The 21,703-nt window shown below is 41.8% G+C and overlaps 1 protein-coding gene across 4 annotated transcripts in view; it reads left to right on the top strand.

The window, feature by feature from the left end:
- ptpn11b (protein tyrosine phosphatase non-receptor type 11b) overlaps positions 1-21,703 on the top strand; it is a 149,349-nt gene that overhangs the window by 56,001 nt on the left and 71,645 nt on the right. For all 4 annotated transcript variants that reach the window (XM_072245378.1, XM_072245377.1, XM_072245375.1 and 1 more), the window contains exon 2: positions 1,001-1,123. In XM_072245378.1, coding sequence (XP_072101479.1) covers positions 1,001-1,123 — 123 coding nt within the window. The remainder of the gene's footprint in view (positions 1-1,000; positions 1,124-21,703) is intronic.

The following is a 21,703-nucleotide window of genomic DNA, read 5'->3' as shown; positions in this document are numbered from 1 at the left end:
GGCCCAAAACATCGACTGTACTTTTTTCCATAGATGCTGCCTGGCCTGCTGGATTCCTCTAGCATTGTGTGTGATTACTAAGTTAACTTGATTTGGCACAACTTTGTGGGCTGAAGAGCCTGTTCTTGTGCTGTGCTGTTCTGTGTTCTATGTTCTAAGCTTACATAATGAAAAAGCCTTGAGGGGGATGGAGGGAGGGATAAAACCTATGCTCTGCTACTCTGACAGAATATTTTAATTCAAAAGTGAGATTCTTCAGATATTACTGTACTGTTCAATAGCATCCAATATTCATGAAGCCCAATTTCTGATAGTTTAGTTAAAACTATTGGATATCAGTTTTTAAATAAACAACATTATAGAATTATTGGTTCCTTAAGATTGTCATAGCCGGGGTGGTATTAAGGATAAGGGCGCACCAACTATAAAATGCTCCTAATGGTGTGCTTTTCAAATAGCTTCTGACAACCAAGTCCAGATCCTGGCTTTCATGTATGAAGCCCAGCAGACTTGTTTCTACTGATGGAAGAAAGGGCAAAGGCGAGTTACTGGTGCCTTAAAACCAGTAGCTTCGGGCTGATAGGTCTCGTCAGCTGTGGTTGGCACTCATCTAGGAGAAGGAAAACTCTGATCTCAAACCCCTGCTGCCTTGTGACTGTATCCACTCATAAGGAAGGCTTTGGAGTAAACTCTGAGGAAAAATTCAGAGCTGGAATCCCTAAGGCAGTGCTACTTTGACTTCGACATGGACTGGCACTCCTGTGATACACTGGCGCCGAGCTGTATCGGTCTCTGCTATTCTGTGGATTCATAAGCTCTGTGGAGAGGGGGAGCCATATTGTACTGCCCTGACTTGCGTACTTGCTCGTGCATCACATAGACAGCTTAGATGCAACATCCATGGTCAATCCTGGCCAACAGAGGGCCTGTGAGATAGAATTATCTTTTATTCTTTTGATTCATTTTTGGATTATCTTTATTTTTTTTATTTTTTGCATAGGTGGTTTCATCCTAATATATCTGGGATTGAAGCGGAACATCTCTTACTAAACAGAGGAGTTCATGGGAGCTTCCTAGCACGACCCAGCAAAAGCAACCCTGGGGACTTCACTTTATCAATCAGGTAAGACGCAATTCGCAGAATAGAGTATCGGTTAGCATGATACAATTACACCTCGGGGGAGGAGGAGGACGACGAAGTTCGGAGTTCAATTCTGATGTCATCTGTAAGGAGTCTCTTTACGTCCTTCTTGTGGAATGCATATATTTTCTCTGAGTGCTCCAGTTTCCTTCCATGGTCCAAAGAAGTACCAGTTAGTAGGTTAATTGGTCATTCTAACCGTAATGAGGCTAGGGTTAAATCGGGGGTTGCTGGACGTCATGATTTGAAGTTCAGAAGGGCCTATTCTGAGCTGTATAGAAGAATGGCCCTTAACTCGGCAGTGGAGTTATTGGGGCACTGTCATGATGGTGTTTCCATAGCAAACTATTCTTGTTTTTATGAGGCCGAGTTGCTAGCTTGACGCTCAACCCGACTTGGATTCGAACTCGGGAACCTTCGCTCTGGAGTCCGGTGCTGATATTGTGCCACCAAGTGGGACATTCTGAACTGTATCTCAATAAATAAATAATATTAATAATATAAAAGAAGAGGACTGATATTATATGTAGTAGCCTAGTTAAATTATTAAGGAAATACAGGGTCATAGTAAACTAGAAACAGAAACTTTGACCCATTTAGTCCATGCTAAGCTGTTGGTCTGACTAGTCCCATCAACCCACACCCGAAGCATAGCCCTCCATACCCCACACATCCATGTAGGTACCTAAATTTCTCTTAATTTTTGAAATCAAATCTGCATCCACTTCCACTTGCAGCTCATTCCACTCTCTCACCAGCCTCTTAGTGAAGAAGCTCCCCCCCATTTTCCCCTTAACCCGCAACCTCAGTGGAAAAAGCCTTCTTGCATTTACCCTTTCAATTCCCCTCATAGATTTGTACGCTGCTGTCAATATTTGATTGCCAAGATTTGACTCCAAGGTTTCAGTTCTGATTCCCACTGTTGTTTATTTGATGTCTTCCATCTACTCATGAACATTCTGCTCAGTGTAGATGAATGCCATAAGTGTGGAGTTGTATCAGTTGTAAGGTAAAACTGAAGAAAGCATGAGGTGCGGTGAAATGGAAGATTGAGCAGGCACATATTCAGGTGTAGGAGTGGAATAGTTAGGAAAACTGGTGTGCTTTTTCATCACTCTGCATTTTCAGCTGCTCCAATTACTCACATTTGAAAATTTAGCCTATGTCCTCTGCATATGTGTGCTATGTAGGTTAAATGTAGGCTATATGTAGACTATTTCCCCTGCATATGTGTGCTACGTAGGTTAAGCAGGTTAAATGTAGGCCATGTAGGCTATGTCCCCTGCATATGTGTGCTATACAGCCACAATGGGTGAATTGACTTTTAGATTAAATTCTCAAGTGCAGCACAGTAAATATTGCAGTAATGAAAGAATTTCTGGAATTGTCACAAACTTTGGGAGTGGAGCTGCAAATTGAAGACCAATGTGTTCTACTGGATATGTTCTGGGAACTGAGGATTCAAGACCAATATGTTCTGTCCTCTGCATAATAGACAGGAAATAAGTTTTCTAATTATTCAATCTAACTATTCCTCAGGTTTAGTTTGTTTTGCCTCATAAAGAAGGTTATATTATGGATAGAGAGAGTATTTATTACAATACATGACATCACAAAGGTAGGATAATCTATATGGATCGGTAGTTCCCATTAACCATTTCTGTAGATCTTTATGAAAATTATCTTTATACCTTTTTATCACTTAGAAAGGAATTTCTGGTATTGATCAAGGTATTGTACTTGCATTAACCCTAATGGTCACTGTTGTCACAGTTAAAATATATGATGTAGTGGATGGGACGATTCTGGTGTTGGATTGGAACAGTTGGGAGCGGTACGTGCATGTCAATAAAAGAATTCCTACATCCCTGAGCAATGTATTCAATCACGTATAGAGGGAAAAGTGCCTTTGTGGTTGCAAATCTGGTATTTGTTGCCTAAGGATGAGCAATCTTAAATCTCAAACATCTGTCTCTTTACTGGAATATGGGGGTAAAAAAACAAGCACCTATTTCCTTTATTTGCTCTAGGCACCTCATTTTGCCACCATCATGCCCAATATTAATGCTTAAATAGCTAGGTTTCAGCTCCACTTCTTGGCTATTATTTTGGGGGCTCTATAAATTAGAATGGCCTATACAGAGGTTCTGTCTATAAGGCCCAGAGAAGATTTGTGAGAATGATTCCAGGAATGAAAAGGTTAACGTATGAGGGGTGTTTGATGGCTCTGGGCCTGTGATTATTGAGTTTAAAAGAATGAGAGGGGATCTCATTGAAACTTATCAAATATTGAAAGACATAGAGTGGACGTGGAGTGGATGTTTCCTATCGTGGGGGACTCTAGGACTGAAGGGTGCAGACTCAAAATAGAATCATGTCCCTTTAGAACAGAGATGAGGAGGACTTTTTTTTGACAAATGGTGGTGAATTTGTGGAATTCATTGCAACAGACGGCTGTGGAGGCCAAGTCATTGGGTATATTTAAAGTGGAGGTTGATAGGTTCTTCATAATCTAAAAGCTTAATTTACAACAATTGTCAAATCAGGTAAATAGCATATTTTCTTTGCAATATATTAGATTTTGAGAAACAAGATCTATTAAGTGTAGCTGACTGTTTGGGGCCAAACAAACCTCAGTTGTTTTCAAGAGTAATTCGTATTCTTGAAGGAAGATAATTGAAATTCTTTAGAGTGCCAAAACACCTTCAAGTACTAACACTGCTAATTTTGTGACCTCAGCTGTATTGCATAGGAAGTACCTGTAAAAAATCAGGGTACAAAATGTGCTTAAGTAGTATGCATTTTTTGCGTGCTATGGCCGTAGGTACTTGTTTCTGTCAAGTGGTACACTGGACCGCATTTGCTGAGGGTGTTAGTGCAAGTACTGCCAACACCCACAAGAAGAGTACAGCATAGGCAAATTGTGATATCAATCTGCTGTGCATACAGATTTGATTCCTGTGTCTGCTATTTTTGTGCTTAACTCCGCGGGCATTGACCTACTGAGTGTGACTAGTCATGGTCACACTCAGCCAGGAGGTAAATGCATTGTATTCTAGCAATTATCCTGACGGCTTCACTCTATAGTTGCAGGTAGGAAGCTTCAGACCCTTGGACAAACAGGAATAACTACACTCACTTGTCCATCTATTGTGATGTTTCCCACAATCAATGATCTCACCTTAAGGACTCTATCTCATTATCTCATGTTCCCGTTCTTTATTGTTATCTATTTATATTTGCATTGGCACAGTTTTTTGTCTTCTACACTGTGGCTGATCTTTCAATGATCCTGTTATAGTTACTATAGATTTGTTCAGTATACCTACAGAAAGATATACAGTTGTATATGGTGACGTATATGTACTTTGATAACAAAATTTACTTTGAACTATGGAGGGAGTGGAAGATAGAAGGTAACTTTGTAGTTGCAGGAGTTGTAGCTATGTTGGTGCCTATCCAACTATAACTAGCCAGAGAATAATGAATAAAGCAATCCAGATGGATAATCTGGGTGACACAGTAGCACAGAGCTTAGCTTAGCTCTTTACATCACCAGCAATCACTGCCTGGGATTCAATTTCCACTGCTATTTGTAAGAATTTTGTATGTTCTTCCCCTGACTGCGTGAGTTTCCTTTGGGCGCTCCAGTTTCCAAGCATTCAGAAGACATATGGGTTCGGGTTAGTAAACTGTGGCCATGCTATGTTGGCACCGGAAGCCTGGAGACACTTGCGGACTGCTCCCAGCACATATTTGGATTGTGTTTGTCGTTGACGCAAACAACGCATCTCACTGTATGTTTCAATGTACATGTCACAAATAAAACTAGTCTTTAATCTTTGGTAGTAGAGAAATATTGAAGGAGGAGGGCATGGCTGGCCACGTTCAAATTTGTAAACAGTTCAAGGTGGACAGAGGAAGATGGGCTACCTTTGTCAAATCTGCACACATACCACTGGCACTTCATATAAAAAAACAATGCAATGAATATAATTGAGATCACAAATTAGCATGTTAGGACTTGATGGTGTTTTGGCATCTAATCATTACTGTCACTTTCAAGAATAAAAATAACCATAAGACCATAAGACAAAGGAGCAGAAGTTGGCCATTCGGCCCATCGAGTCTGCTCCGCCATTTTATCATGAGCTGATCCATTCTCCCATTTAGTCCCCCGCCTTCTCACCATAACCTTTGATGCCCTGGCTACTCAGATACCTATCAATCTCTGCTTTAAATACACCCAATGACTTGGCCTCCACTGCTGCCCGTGGCAACAAATTCCATAGATTCCCCATCCTCTGACTAAAAAAATTTCTCCGCATTTCTGTTCTGAATGGGCGCCCTTCAATCCTTAAGTCATGCCCTCTCGTACTAGAATCTCCCATCATGGGAAGCAACTTTGCCACGTCCACTCTGTCCATGCCTTTCAACATTCAAAATGTTTCTATGAGGCCTCCCCTCATTCTTCTAAACTCCAAGGAATACAGTCCAAGAGCGGAGAAACGTTCCTCATATGTTAACCCTCTCATTCCCGGAATCATTCTAGTGAATTTTCTCTGTACCCTCTCCGACGTCAGCACATCCTTTCTTAAATGAGGAGTCCAAAACTGCCCACAGTGAGGTCTCACCAGCGCCTTATAGAGCCTCAACATCACATCCCTGCTCCTATACTCTACTCCTCTAGAAATGAATGCCAACATTGCATTCACCTTCTTCACCACTGACTCAACCTGAAGGTTAACCTTAAGGGTATCCTGTACGAGGACTCCCAAGTCCCGTTGCATCTCAGAACTTTGAATTCTTTCCCCATTTGAATAATAGTCTGCCCGTTTATTTCTTCTGCCAAAGTGCATAACCACACACTTTCCAACATTGTATTTCATTTGCCACTTCTTTGCCCATTCTTCCATTCTATCCAAGTCTCTCTGCAGACTTCCTGTTTCCTCAGCACTACTGGCCCCTCCACCTATCTTCGTATTGTCAGCAAACTTAGCCACAAAGCCATCTATTCCATAATCCAAATCGTTGATGTACAATGTAAAAAGAAGCAGCCCCAACACGGACCCCTTTGGAACACCACTGGTAACCGGCAGCCAACCAGAATAGGATCCCTCTATTCCCACTCTCTGTTTCCTGCCAATCAGCCAATGCTTTATCCACGTATGTAACTTTCCTGTAATTCCATGGGCTCTTATCTTGTTAAGTAGCCTCATGTGTGGCACCTTGTCAAAGGCCTTCTGAAAATCCAAATATACAACATCCACTGCATCTCCCTTGTCTAGCCTACTTGTAATTTCCTCAAAAAATTGTAATAGGTTTGTCAGGCAGGATTTTCTTTTAAGGAATCCATGCTGAGTTCTACCTATCTTGTCATATGCTTCCAGGTACTCTGTAACCTCATCCTTGACAATCGACTCCCAACAACTTTCCAACCACCGATGTCAAGCTAACAGGTCTATAATTTTCTTTTTGCTTCCTTGCCCCCTTCTTAAATAGCGGAGTGACATTTGCAATCTTCCAGTCCTCTGGAACCATGCCAGAATCTATTGACTTTTGAAAGATCATCGCTAATGCCTCCGCAATCTCCACAGCTACCTCCTTCAGAACACGAGGGTGCATCCCATCTGGTCCGGGAGATTTATCTACCTTTAGACTGTTCAGCTTCCTGAGTACTTTCTCTGTCGCAACTGAGACTGAGCACATTTCTCTTCCCTGCCACCCTTGAGTGTCCGGTATACTGCTGATGTCTTCCTCAGTGAAGACTGATGCAAAATACTCATTCAGTTCCTCCACCATCTCCTTATCTCCCATTACTAATGAAGGCTGGGAGTCCTGTATTGAGAGGGTTGAACTCTATTTTAAGGCAAACGGCGTGAGTGACTAAAAGAAAGCCCCCATGCTTCTTAGCTTAATGGGTTCTAGGACGTACAGTCCTGAAAAGCCAGTAAGCAAGATGTTCGACGAAATTGTTACAATTTTATGAAATCACTTGAGCCCTTTCGAGTAGATGGAACTCGTCAGCCTGGGAAGGCAGTCCATCTAAAAGAGGGAAAATTCTGATTTCAAAACCTCTGCTGCCTTGCGACCATACCCACTCATGGGAAAGGCTTCAGGAGTAAACTCTGAGGACAAATCTGGAGCTGGAGTCCCTAAGGCGGTCCGATGTTGTCTTCAATCTCGTTCTCGCAACTCCTGCGACATCAATGGTGCCAGACTGTATTGGCTCTTGTCCTTCCCTTGGACAACACCGGTGGCATGGAGAGGGGAGACCTGCTGCATGGGCAACTGTCAGTCTTCCATAAAACCTTGCGCAGGCCTGTGCCCTGGAGAATCCGGGTGCAGATCCATCGTCTCACGAGACAAACGGATGCCACCGCCACCACCACTTGAGCCCTAAGCTGCTGGTAATAGCTGAGAGATTTAGATTTTACAAAAGGAACCGGTCAAAGGATGAAGGCATTTCTGAATAGATTACCCAAACTTTCCCAGTACTATAACTTTATAGATGGACTTCCTGATACATTAAAGGACAGGCATGCATAGCCAAAGCACTCAAAATAGGTTAGTGTAGAGACTGCAACAAAGGATGCAGCAAAACTACAGTAAAAGAGTTTAGAGTGTGAAATGCACAAAATGCCCTGAATGGTGAAAAAACCCCAAAAATGTTATCAATGTGACAAATCCTCCCATGATGCAAATGACTATTGGTTCAAGGAAAAAGTTTACAGGAAGTGTTACAGACCAGGTCACATGAAGAGAGCATGCAAGGCAGACAAAAAGCACAACCAAGTGAAAAGTTCTGACAAAGGTGAGCTGTAATGCCTAGAATTGCATCGTTTTATTGAAGCAGATCACAGTCATATGGATCACAATAGATGTGTCTGGTGTAAAACTGAAAATGGAGCTGGATACAGGGTCAGCTTCGTCTATAATTTCAGAGGCTGACTACAACTGACTGTTTTCTAAGATATCATTAGAGAAGACCTCAGTGATGCTAAAGACCTATACAGGCAAAAATGTGTCTCCCAAAGGCAAACTGAAGGTGAGTATGATGTATGGAGGCTAAACACAGCAGCTAGAAATTTAAATGTTGAAAAGTGGAGGGCCAGCACTTTTTGGACATAACTGGTTGAGAAAATTCCAACTAGACCGGCACTCAATCAAAGCTCTCAGTGTGGCATCAACAGTCAATGGCAGCCCAAATGTAAGCACTAACCAGAGCCTGGCACAGCTGCTTAATGTTAATGAAAAAGTGTTTGAGAAGGGGATTGGTAAACTCAAAGGCATGAAGGCCAGAATTGAATTGAATGAAGCTGCAACACCAAGATTCCATAAATCATATCCAGTGCCTTACACAATCTGTCCTAAAGTGGATGCTGAACTTCAAAACTTGGAGGCATCTGAAATTCTCTCCAATGTTGAGTGGAGTGATTGGGCCACACACGTTGTCCTGGTGATCAAGAAAGGGAAGGCCAGAGCCATTCGCATATGTGGGGATTTCAAAGTGAGCATTAATTCAGTGTTGCACACTGTGCAGTATCCCCTGACACTTGTGCATTTTTGGCAGGTGGGGATAGGTTTTCAAAGATCGACTTGTCACAAGCCTATCTACAAATTGAGATTGAGGAGTGAAGCAGGAAGTTTCTCACAACACTCACCAAGGACTGTTCCGGTATAATTGTCTCATCTTTGCCAAATTGCTGGAGTTGAAGCAATGCCAAAGAGCAATGGATAAAGTGCTCCAAAATATCCCAGGAACACAATGTTACCTTGATGACATCATCATGACTGGCAAGAATGATGAAGAGCAGCTTCAGAACCTTGGTAAAGTGCTTATCAAGCTGAGTGAGTATGGTCTGTGTGCAAAGAGAGAGAAATGTGAGTTTTTCAAGAATGAAACCTCATATTGTGGACATGTCATTGACAAGCTTGGCTTACATAAGTCACAAGAGAAGACTGAAGCACCTAAACCAGAAAATGTATCACAACTCAGGTCATGCTTGGGCTTTGTGAACTACTACCACCGGTTTCTCCCAAACATTGCTACAGTGCTGCACCCATTGAATGCACTGTTACAGACAGGAGAAAAGTGAGAATGATCAGAAAGATGTGAAAGAGCATTCAAGGAAACAAAGAGATTAATAACATCAGGTGAACTACTCACCCATTATGACCCATCGCTGCCCATCAGATTGGCATGCGATGCATCCCCTTATGGCACTGGAGCTGTTCTGTCATATACCATGGAAGATGGATCTGAGCATCTGATTGCATGTGCTTCAAGATCACTGACAAGCACAGAATGTAACTATGCACAGATTGACTGAGAGGCCCTTAGTCTAGTATGGGGAATGAAGAAGTTCCACCATTACCTCTACGGACAAAAGTTTACGCTAGTGACAGATCACCAGCCCCTTCTGTCCATTTTCAATCCGAGGAAGGGAATTCCAGTGATGACTGCTACCTGGTTACAACATTGGGCACAATTCCTAGGAGCCCACTCTTATGTCTTAGAATTCAAGGGTACCAAGCATCACAGCAACACTGATGGCTTGTCACGTCTTCCGCTATTGGCAACTGAAGAAGATAAGTCTTCATATTGTGACCCAGCAGAGGTGTTCCACACAGCACTGGTGGACCAGTTGCCGGTAACAAATGCTGAAATACAAAGAGAAACGAGGAATAACCCAACATTTTCAAAAGTCTATGAAATCACCATGCATGGATGGCCAGCTCATGGTAACCCTTTGTTTCCAAAGTTCTCAATGAGATGAGACCAACTGTTGGCATGTCAAAGAATGCTGATGTGTGGACCTCATGTCGTGGTTCCCTCTAAATTGTGTACCAGAGTGTTGGAAAATCTGCATGAAGGACACCTGGATATAGTCAAGATGAAGAATCTCACCTGGAGCTGCGTGTGGTGGCTGGGAATAGATAAACAGATTGAAGTCTTGGCCAAAAACTGCTCGGGATGCCAAAAAGTTCAAAATACACCCCCATAGGCACCATTTCACCCGTGGGAGTGGCCGTCATCATCAGGGCAAAGAGTACATATTGACTTTGCTGGGCCATTCATGGACTCCATGTTTCTGATTGCTGTGGATGCTCATTCAAAGTGGCCAGAGGTCATACCGATGAAGTCAACCACTCAGAAAAGACTGTTTCCACTCTGAGGACTATCTTTGCCAGGAATGGATTACCTGAACTATTTGTGAGTGACAACAGACCACGCAATACATGTCAGAGGAGTTCAGACTATTCATGAAGAAAAATGGCATCAGACATTTCAATCAGCTCCTCACCACCCAGAAATGAATAGGTTACCTGAAAGGTTTATTCAAGTTTTCAAGAAGTCAATTAATGCTGTGGACAAGGAGAACATTTCTCAACAACACAAGGTGGACAGTTTCCTTTTGTGTGTCAGAACTCTGTTCATGCAACAACAAATCAAACACCTACAATGCTCTTCATGAACAGGAACTCCTTCCTTTTCTTTCTGTTTCTCCATTTTCAATACATTTTGTTCTGAGGATACCACTTTTCTCAGTAGTGATTCTGATGTTCCTTTTCTGGTCAAGCGGGTTTCCTCCACCAGAGCTGGCAGGATTCATTTTCAGCAGTACTGCTCTCATGCCTTTCCTCTTACTGAATAATGAAGGGGTTTACTCTTTTCTTCAGCAGCCTATGTTGCTATCTAACTCTTTCCAGTGCTTTTGTGTGGAGCTTGCACATTTCTGATGTAACCATATGCACAAGACCATATACATGAGAGATTCTGTAGATGCTGGAAATCTAGAGGGACACACACAAAATGGTGGAGGAACTCAGCAGGTCAGGCAGAGATTGATGGAGAGGAATAAGGACTTCATCAGGACTGGAAAGGAAGGGGTGATATTTTATCTCTCTCGCCTTCCACCCAATCACAAACGTTCTCTTTTGCATCATTAAACACGTTACTCTTCTGACCTTTCACAGGTTTGATGAAAGATCATTTTCCTGAAATGTTTCTGTACAGTGTGACCTGTTATATATATCTGTCTTTTCTCTTTCAGTAGGCTGGCAGTAGACAATGGAACCTTGGAACATAAATTCACAAGAAATTAAAAGCTGAGTCCCTCCAGCTGTGTGTGTTACTCTGGATTTCCAGCATCTGCAGAATCTCTTGTGTTTATGAAGCTTAAAGTCTGTGATTTCTAATCACTCCTCGTCCCCTCTCTGTAAGCACTTCCCAGTGAAGTTTCTTTTATTTAGTTATTGAGATACAGTGTGAAACAGGCCCTTCTGGCCCTTCAAGCTGCGCCGCCCAGCAATCCCCAATTTAACCATAGCCTAATCACAGGACAATTTAGAATGACCATTTAACCTACTAAACAGTACATCTTTGAAATGTGGGAGAAAACCAGAACACCTGGAGGAACCCATACGGTCACAGGAAGAACGTACAAACTCCTTACAGATAGCAACAGGAAATGAACCCAGGTTGCTGGTACAGCATCTGAAAGCACGCTGTATCGGAAAGCATTTCAGATCTAAGAATGAGGCTAAGTGTTTTCTGGAATACATACAAAATACAAACTTAAAACCTTTATTGCGAGAGGATTTCAGCAGAAGAGCAGTTGTTCAGGACCTTTGTGAGACCGCAGTATTGTGTGCAGTCTTGGCTTCCTTATCTGAAGAAGGATGTTCCTAAAACGGAGGGAGTTTGGCAAAAGCTCACGAGATTGATTCCTGTGTTGACAGGACTGACATAAAATTATATAAAATAAATCAGCCATAAAGGAATAGCGGACAAGACTTGATGGGCTGAATGGCCCAATTCTGCTCCTATATCTTATGAGCATGTCTATATATGAAGAGAATGTCAAGATTGGTGATGGGGTTAATCATCATGGTATCATCACTACTCTGACAGGTAGCCGTGGTCCAGTGGTCACAGAGTGCCGCAGTAGTACCAGTGGTCACAGAACACCATGGCAGGACCAGGACCAGAGGTCACAGTGCAAAATGGAAGGACCACGACCAAGAGTCATAGAGCACAACTGCAGGACCAAGACTGGGACCTGGGATCACAGAGTGCTACAGCACGACCAGGACCAGGGGTCACAGAGCACCATGGCAGGACCAGGACTAGGCGCCACAGAATGCCACAGGAGGATCAGGACTAGGGTTCACACAACACCATGACAAGACCAGGATCAGGGGTTACAGAGTGCCACAGTATCATGGCAGTTAGTACAATGCTATTACACTCTGAGGCATCTGAGTTCAGAGTTCAATCCTAGTCTCCTCTGTAGGGAGTTGGTATATGCTCCCTTTGGAATGCATAGGTTTCCTCTGAGTGCTCCAATTTCCTCCCATAGTCTAAAGATGTACCAGTCAGTAGGTCAACTGGTCATTGTAAATTGATTAGGCTAGGGTTAAGTTGAGGGTTGCTAGCAGTGCAACTTATTAGGCCTAAAGGGCCATTCCGCGCTGTATCTCAAAATCAATAAAAATAAAATAAATGAACAATGATTAAGGACTAAAGCATTGAAGACCAAGATGAGCAATTTCTTCTCTTAGAGTGATGAACCCATGGAATCACAGAATGCAGTTGGAACCGAATCATTAAGTATATTCGAGTAAGATAGAATTCTCATGGTTAAACCAGGTCAAGGGATATGGGCAGTAAACTCAGTGGGGGTACTGAATTTCGATAAGTAACTATGATCATATTGAATAGTGGAGCAGGCTTGACATTAAGCAAAGTTAATTTTCAAGGGCTCATGCTGTGCTCCTGTTTTCTGCTTTTCTATGAATAGTTACAGCAATAACTAAGTTAATTGTTCCTGGGATATGAACATAATTTTTGATCCTTCTGTTACTATTTGTATGAATTTATAATCAGTCTAATGACTATTTTAATCACGTGTTCTGCTTGTATTTCATAACATTCGATAATGAAACAGCTGAGGAGTTTTGTTTGTGGAACTGTGCAAGTTATGAGATACTAGGATTATATTGTAAAAAATTAGAATTATTAAGTTATAAGAAACTAGGATTAGATAATGAAACAGCTGAGCAGTTTTGATTCGTGGAACTGTGCAAGTTATCAGATATTTCATGAATGCAGCTGATAATTCTTAAAATAACTGGTTATTTGAAATGATATTGCTTTGCAGTTCTCTGTTCAAAGGAGCAGATTGTGACATTAGTGGGCAGTGTATTGTGCAGATTTGTGCTTTTTTTGAAGTGAAGTGTTTCAATTCAATTAGGTATGTGGTCTGTGGTTTCAGTGGTAGGTATGTCTATAGCGAAGATTAGTGTAAAGAGATCTCATGCCATACATATGCTTCAGTTATGCACAATCTTACTGCTGCCTCCTGAGTGTGACATTATTTTGCAAGTTTATATGTATTAACATCTGCTTAAAAGAATAATTATGATAATAGGATTTCATCATGCCATCAGAAGAATTACAAACACAAGAGATTCTGCAGATGCTGGAATTCCAGAGTAACACACACAAAACGTTGGCGAACTCAGCAGACCAGGCAGCTTCCGTGGAGAGGAGTAAACAGTCAACGTTTTAGGCATAGATCTTTGATTACAACTGGAAAGGAAGGGGGGAGATACCAGAATAGGAAGGTGGGGGAAGGGGAAAGAGTACAAGCTAGAAGGTTGCTAGGTGGAACAGGTGGGTGGGAGAGGGGGGGTGATGAAGTAAGACGCTGCAAGTTGATAGGTGAACAAGGTAAAGGGCTGGAGAAAAAGTAAACTAATAGGAGAAGAGAGTGGATCAGAAGAATTACATCAGCTTTCCCTTTTAGGTGACATGAAATTTGATGACATGGATCTCATACACGTAAATGTTTCAGGTATTCACAGTCTTACTGCTGCCATTATTTTGAGTATGACATTATTTTGCAAGTTTATATATATTAACATCTGTGAAAATAATAATTATGATAAGATCTCATTATGGCATCAGAAAAATTACATCAGCTTTTTGCATTAGGTGACATGAAATTTGGTGAGGTGGATTGATACCACATTGGGCCTGGTTTTACATTAGTACTGTAGTTGGACCAGGTAGAGAAGTGAGCTATTCCCATTTTAAAAACTATAAATGCAATAGAAGGAATGGAAAAGGGAGCGATGGAGGACATGTACCATGAATACTGACTGCCTGTTATACCACTGGCATTTAGGGCAGCACCTATGGCGGCGTTCCGGGCTTCCTCTCAATTTTCACTACTGTCAGTCATGCGAGTTCTGGGTGGAGACTCAGGAATATCATTGCACTTGGATTTAGAAGGATTCTTCATTGCTGGTTCCATAGCGGTTTTGTCTTACCAGTCAGGGTTGTTAGCCCTCAGCTGAACCTCTGATCCTGGAGGACTGGTGGACAACTTTTAGTTTGTATTCTACCCTTTAACCTGTTTAGCATGGATGACCCTACCACGAGCCAGAGTATAAAACCCTAACTCCTGCCAACATAGCTCTCCAAGTCATTGAGGCACGCAAACCTCCAAACCACGAAAAGGTTGTGGTCCTCTTGGAGGACATCATGATAATTGGGTATTTATGATTTACATCTTTCTACCTAATTCTTAATTTCCTATGCTGGTTATCAATAATAATATCCTAACCAAGCTTTTCGCAATGAGGATAAGCTCAGTCACACTGTGTGAGTTAACTGAGATAGTAGTTGTGTGATGGATGCTGTTTAGCTGCACACTTGTACCCAACAGAAACATCCTGGTTCAGTGGGGAGGGGTGGTGGAAGGTCATCTGATATATTGACCAAAAAACAACCGGACCAGCCACATGAAACTTAAGTAGTGACAAGAACAGGTTGGAAGCTGGATGTGCTGAGGTCAGTGCCCAAACCTTCTACTAGCAACAAGACATGGTTCAGAACTACATGAGAATATCTGACACCTGCCGAGAAGAGAGCAATTCCAGCAGCAAACAACGTGCTCAACTCCATCTAGAGCAAAGTAGAATGTTTCAATGGCATCTTAACCCCATTGATGCTGTAGTGATCTCTGCAGCCTAGAATTTCTGCCACCAAGAAGAAGAGCAGGCACTTGGGAACAGCATCACCTGCACATTCTGCTGAGCATCGTGGGCATGCTGTGTTGGTGCCAGAATGTGTGGCAACACCTGTGGCCCACCCCCAGCATATCCTGTACAAACAATGCTTGTGTTTCGATGTATATCTGAAACTGACATACTCAGCCAATTCACACACCATCTGATTGGGAAGCATATTGTCATTTGTGGCTGGGTCCAAATCCTGGTATATTCTACATGTTTGTACTTATCAGCAGTAGTACAAGAAGTTGTCCCATCACCACTTGGGGCAATTAGGGATTAAACATTAACTACTGTACTGGACAGCATTGCCATCATCCTGAAAAATAAATGCAAATAGTCTCTAATATCATAACTATCTCCTTCAAGCCATTAGTAATTCCATGGGGCATGCTTAGTCACAGTGGCTTCTCTGGGTCCAAATGAAGGTCTAATTGTTTACATTTTTATGATTACAAGACACTGTTGGAAATTAAGAACATCAAATACTACACTAGTGAGTTGCTTGATAGCCATCTGCTTCAGCCACCCAGGGAAGAAGGGGTCAGAGATGGTACGTGGTCCAACAAATGGTGAAAATAATTGTCTTGGATGTTTACATTGTGATTGCAAGACCCTGTTGGATATTGGTAATGCAGAATACTGTGAGTCTGATTCACTGGGTCATTGGAAAGACTGATGGCAGTGGAGCTGTGTGGCCTTGGTTGTGGCGCAGGCCAGGGCCTCATGACTCGGGGTCACCTGTTACAACCACCAGGGAAGGAGATGCTGGCTGTATGCCCCTCGATTCTGTGCCGGGTTGAGGATTGGCCCTTCCTGTCGGTTCTGCCTTTTAGTGATCACTCAGTGGACGACAAGCTGGACTGCGTTCATTTCCACCTTGCATTTGCGTGAGATGAGGAACTGTTGTGGGCTTGTTCTTACAGAGCATGGCTTTGGGACAAGCATATGTGCACCATCAATATACAGACTGTGACACTCAAGGACTTGGAATATATTATTATTATTTTAATTATTTTTGGTATCTGTTTTTTCTGCTATCATAATTATGTGTGCTGTGTGTTTTTCACCTTGGCACAGTTTCTTTTGACTCTATTCATGTGCATGGTTGAATGACAATTAAACTTGAACCTGACTTGATAAAATGCTATCCTGCTAAAGGACACTAAAATGAATGTGTGCTAGCATTAAACAAATTGAAGAGAATTCCTAAATCTCTGCATTGTGCCCCATTTTGTTAAAAAGGTATTAAGACAAAGTAGAATAACGGAATAGTGGTCGGCACTTCTACCTTGCATTTTCAGGTTTTATCCTGATACCTTTCCCTTGTGTCCATGTGAGTCTCTGTTGTGTGATGTGGTTTCGTCCCACATACCAAAATCATGTTGGTAGGCTAATTTGTCTGCTGTGAAACACACAGTAAAACGCTGGAGGCATCTGCAGGTCAGGCAGCATTTACAGAGGTGGATAAAAAGTTGATGTTTCAGTTTGAGATCTTCGTGGCTGAAAAGGAAGGGGAGGAAGTCAGAATGAGAAGGTGGGGGAGAGGAAGGAGTACAAGCTGGCAGGTGATAGGTGAGACCAGGTGAGGTGGAAGATGGGAGGATGGTGGAGGTTGGGGGGGGGGGATGAAGTGAGAAGCTGGGAGGTGATAGGTAGAAAAGATAAAGGGCTGAAGAAGGAGGAGTCTGAAAGGAAAGAACAGTAGACCAAAGGATAAGGAGTAAGAGAGGAGCCATAATGGGGAATGGAACAGGGGAGAAGAGATGGGGTGGAGAAATTACTGAAAATTAGAGTGTACTTCCCCTTCCTTTCCAATCTTAATGAAGAGTCTCAGCCTGAAACTTCAACTGTTTATTCTTCTCCGTAGTTGGCCACCTGACCTGCTAAGTTCCTCCAGCATTTTGAGTGTGTTGCTCTGGATTTCTGGCATCTGCAGAATCTCTTGTGTTTGTGATTGGTTGTTATGAATCATCTCTTGTGCAGATAAGCAACAAGTAGTTGGTGGGATGTGACAGTGAATAATGTGCAGGGCTACAGAGAAAGAAAGAAAGGGGAATGAAACTGATTAGTAGGCCAAATAGTTTTCTCCTGTATTGTAATGTAGGAAACTCCATGATCATCCCATACTAAGTAATGGCAGAAGATCCTACACAGTTAAGAAAGCTCACCAACATCTCTCCTTTCTAAGGAGGCGGAAGAGAGCTGAACTATGCACATCTATACTCACGTCCTTCTAGACATGTGCAGTAGAGAGCATCCTAACATGCTGCGTCACTGCATGGTACAGAAACTATATTGTGGAGGACTGTAAGACTCTCCAATAGGTAACCTAAACTGCCCAATGCATCACCGGCACCAACCTACCCACCATCAAGAGCATATTTTCAGAAAGGTGCTGGAACAGAGCCAGTAACATCATGAAGGAACCCTCCCACTCCCATCAGGGAGGAAGCTGTGTACTATCAATGCTTGGACCACCAGTCTCAAGGCTGATCAACACCTCTACCCACTAACCTACCCCTCCACATCCCCAGCCACCACTACTTTATCATTTCCTGTCAGTTATTTTATGCAGATACTCCTGTGCCCAGTGTCACTTTATAGATTTACAATCAATCTGTCTGTATAAGCTATCTTATGTATTCATATTTATTGTGTTCTGTATCTTGTGTTTTTTGTGCTGCATTTGAATCAGGAGTGATAATTATTTTGTTCTCTTTTATACTTGTGTTCTGGCAATGGCATTGAACAATTCTGAACTCAAACCTGGATGCAAACAACAAAGAATTTTAAGCCTCCTGCTGAAGATATCAACTGAATCATCCATCTTGTCTTCTCTGGGCATTTCCACCATCACAGAGATAAATGTTCAGTCAGTTCATTTGGCACATGATTTTATTGACAGAATAGACTAGTTAGTGCAAAGACCAATGACAACGTCTCAGCTGCTGTGCTGAAGACTTGGTCCAGAACTGACATTCTTCAGGGAGTCAAAGCCCTCTTGTATGAAATTTGTCATTATATTGTAACAAAGACACTGTTTAGGTGAACTTTCACGCAAAGATGATGATATCACTTTGGAATGTGTACCAGGATTCTATCCAGTTCATTAACTCTTCAAAAAGCCAAGAAAGGTCAGAGACCAGAACAAAACAAAAATTGCCAGTCTGTGCATAAATAGCGCAGTTACTTCCTCCTCTCTAATCAGAGCAGTATTAAATTGCGGCACAGACTTCTTAAATTCTGTTTGTTCTTTTTCTGATTAGATGTGGGAGGCAGTGCAGCAGCTGAATAGCTAAGGAGGAACTATTTTTTTGTGAATCTTTCTCATGAGGGAAGTGGAAGGCATATGTGACTCGACCCCTGCATCTCAGTTTCAGCTTGGCATTAGACCAGGTGTAATAGGATGTGGAACTGTTCTCAGCTATTAATAGCAAATTATAGCACAGAGACAATTACATTAACCACTAAAATATAGGAAGTATTAAAGTACCCATTAATCTGAAGTCAATTGAAAACTACATTGAATAAAACTTCTGTTCTCTGCAAAACAAAATCTTCCTTATTCCAGTGTCACAAGGACCCTAGTAATTATCAAGTTCAAGTTTATTGTCATCTGACGGTACATATAAACCAAAGGAAATAATGTTCCTCCAGACCACAGTGCATCCACAGGACATATATCACACAGATTATATAAAACACAAATAAGTTATTAAAATATAATTCCAAAATGCATAAAGTATGCAGCACAGGTAGACAGTACAGTAAACATCTCACTGTCCTAATGACAAGACCTCAGTGGTGGCAGGATATTCATTAGTCTCAAAGTTTGAAGGAAGAAGCTGTTACCCAGTCTGTCAGTCCTAGTCCTGATGCTCCTGTACCTCCTTCCTGATGGTAGTGGGTCAAAGAGATTGTGGTAGGGATCCTCAACAATGCTTCACATACAACGTTCCCAGTAAATGTCACAAATAGAGGGGACGAATACCCGAGTGATCAGGAAGAAGGTACAGGAACCTCAAGACTCACACCACCAGGTTCAGGAACAGTTATTACCCCTCAATCATCAGGCTCTTAGAACCAATAGGGATAACTTCACTCATCCCAACACTGAACTCACATTACCAAACACTGAACTGAACTATGGACTCAGTTTATCAAATCTTAATCTTTAGGCTGTTGAACCAAAGGGGATAACTTCATTCAACTTCACTTGCCCCATCATTGAAGTGATTCCACAACTAATTGACACACTTTCAAGGACTCTTCATCTCATGTTCTCAATACTTATTGCTTATTTATTTATGATTATTTCTTTTTGTATTTGCACATTTTGTTGTCTTCTGCTTTCTGGTTTGCACCCTAGTTGGGAGATTTTCATTAATTCTGTTATGGTTATTATTCTAGAAATTTATTGAGTATGCCCACAAGAAAATGAATCTCAGAGTTGTATACGATGATATATATGTTCTTTGATAATAAATTTACTTTGAAGTTTGATCCTCTCGACAGTTTTTACTATTCTCTGTAGGGGCTTGCGGTTCGGTGTCTTGCAGCTTCATTATCTGATTAATATAGCCTTGTTTTGCAAACTTTTAAACACTTTTTCACAAAGTTCTGATTTCTAACATGTAACTCTTCAACCCTCCAATTTTCTCAGTAAATCCCTTTTCACCAACTATTAGCGTAGCTTCTATGCAATTTTGTTCTTTCAATGCCAGGCTTGAGACCTATAATCAATGTAGTTTCAGACTATAACTTGAAATATTCATAACTAGCTTTCACTGATATTTTGAAAAATAGATTGCGATTACTTTAGAACAAAGTAATTTATAAGGTTTGTCAGTTGATGGTTGATAGCAATATAAATTTCAAACAATCTGTTTGATTTAGGGCAGATGAAAAATTACAGCATTATTGACTTCCACCATTCCCAGGCACTAAATAGCATTCTAACTCTAGTATCCTGAACGATTACATGTTATGGGTTCTATTGCAAATTCTTGCACATAATGATGGCGTGTTTATTCTATGCTGTGACATCTCCATGACTTCCTATCTGTTTGCTCACAGAAATGAATGTGAGGAAGCGGGGGGTGGTCTTAATGGTTAGCACATTTGCTTTTCAGTACCACCCAGCAATCAATAATTGAATTGAATTCCTATTTCTGACTTTGTATGCTCTCCCCCTGACCATGTGAGTTTCCTCCAGGTGCTCTAGTTCCCTCCCACATGCCAAAGACGTCATGCTATGTTGGTGCTGGAAGTGTGGTGACACCATATCCAGCACAATCTTTGCTGATTTGATTTGACACAAACAACACATTTCTCTGTATGTTTCGATGTACATGTGACAAATAAAGCTAATCTTTAAGGAATATAGATGTCACTGGCAATATCAACAGATATTGTGCATCTCTAATTGCCCCTGTACTGAGAGAGTCATTCACTTTGGTCAGCGTGAGGTCACATGAAGGTCAGATGACAGCTATCCCTCTCTGCCTAACTAAATAGATTACTCACAAAATCCAGTAATTTCATGGTTGTCATAATCAAGAGCAACATTTCCACCTTCAATTACCAGCTTGCATTTCAATTCCCCCATGGAATTGGAACTCAATGTCTCTGGATAAAATAATCATAACTCTGGCTGCTTGTTCAGTAACTCAACCAATACAGGCTGCGGGCTGAAGACAACCTGTTCTGGGGTTGGCGGATTGTGTATGTGGGTAGGTAGGAGGGAGGAACGAGGCTTATTTTGATGCTGTTCTCTTGCTTGTAGATAGATAGATATACTTTATTGATCCCGAGGGAAATTGGGTTTCATTACAGCTGCACCAACCAAGAATAGAGCATAAATATAGCAATACAAAAACCACAAGTAATCAGACAACAAAATGCAAACTATGCCACATGGAAATAAGTCCAGGACCAGCCTATTGGCTCAGGGTGTCTGTCCCTCTACGGGAGGAGCTGCAAAGTTTGATGGCCACAGGCAGGAACAACCTCCCATGACGCCCGGTGTTGTATCTCGGTGGAATATGGCCAGGGTCCAACAGCAGTGTTCTGCTGAGCATTGTGAGCATGCTATATTGGCGCCAGAATAGGTATGTTGGTTGTAAACGTAAATGACACATTTCACTATTTCAATGTTCGTGTGAAGAATAAATGAGTCTGAACCTGAATCTGAATTGTCACAGGGCAAGCTAATGCAGACCATAGCCACTGCATTCAGAAGCAGACCTTTCTCAAGCAAGAGCTCCACCTCTTTGTCCATCATGGACATGTTTAGTCAAGACAAGCAAAAGAGTGCAGCCTTTTGGCAGCCACTGTGGCATGGCTGTCGCCCTGGAAAGCCTGGAATACCAAGGCCAAAGTCCAGCACTACCAGATTCAATGTTCCAAATTACGTTAGGAACATTTAAGGGACTTTTATATAGGCACATGAATGTGAAGAAAATGGAAGGATAT

The sequence above is a fragment of the Mobula birostris genome, chromosome 27 (genome assembly GCF_030028105.1).
Source record: "Mobula birostris isolate sMobBir1 chromosome 27, sMobBir1.hap1, whole genome shotgun sequence".
NCBI classification, from domain to species: domain Eukaryota; kingdom Metazoa; phylum Chordata; class Chondrichthyes; order Myliobatiformes; family Myliobatidae; genus Mobula; species Mobula birostris.
The sequence above is the reverse complement of the archived record's forward strand: the minus strand, read 5'-3'. Positions and strand labels throughout refer to the sequence as shown.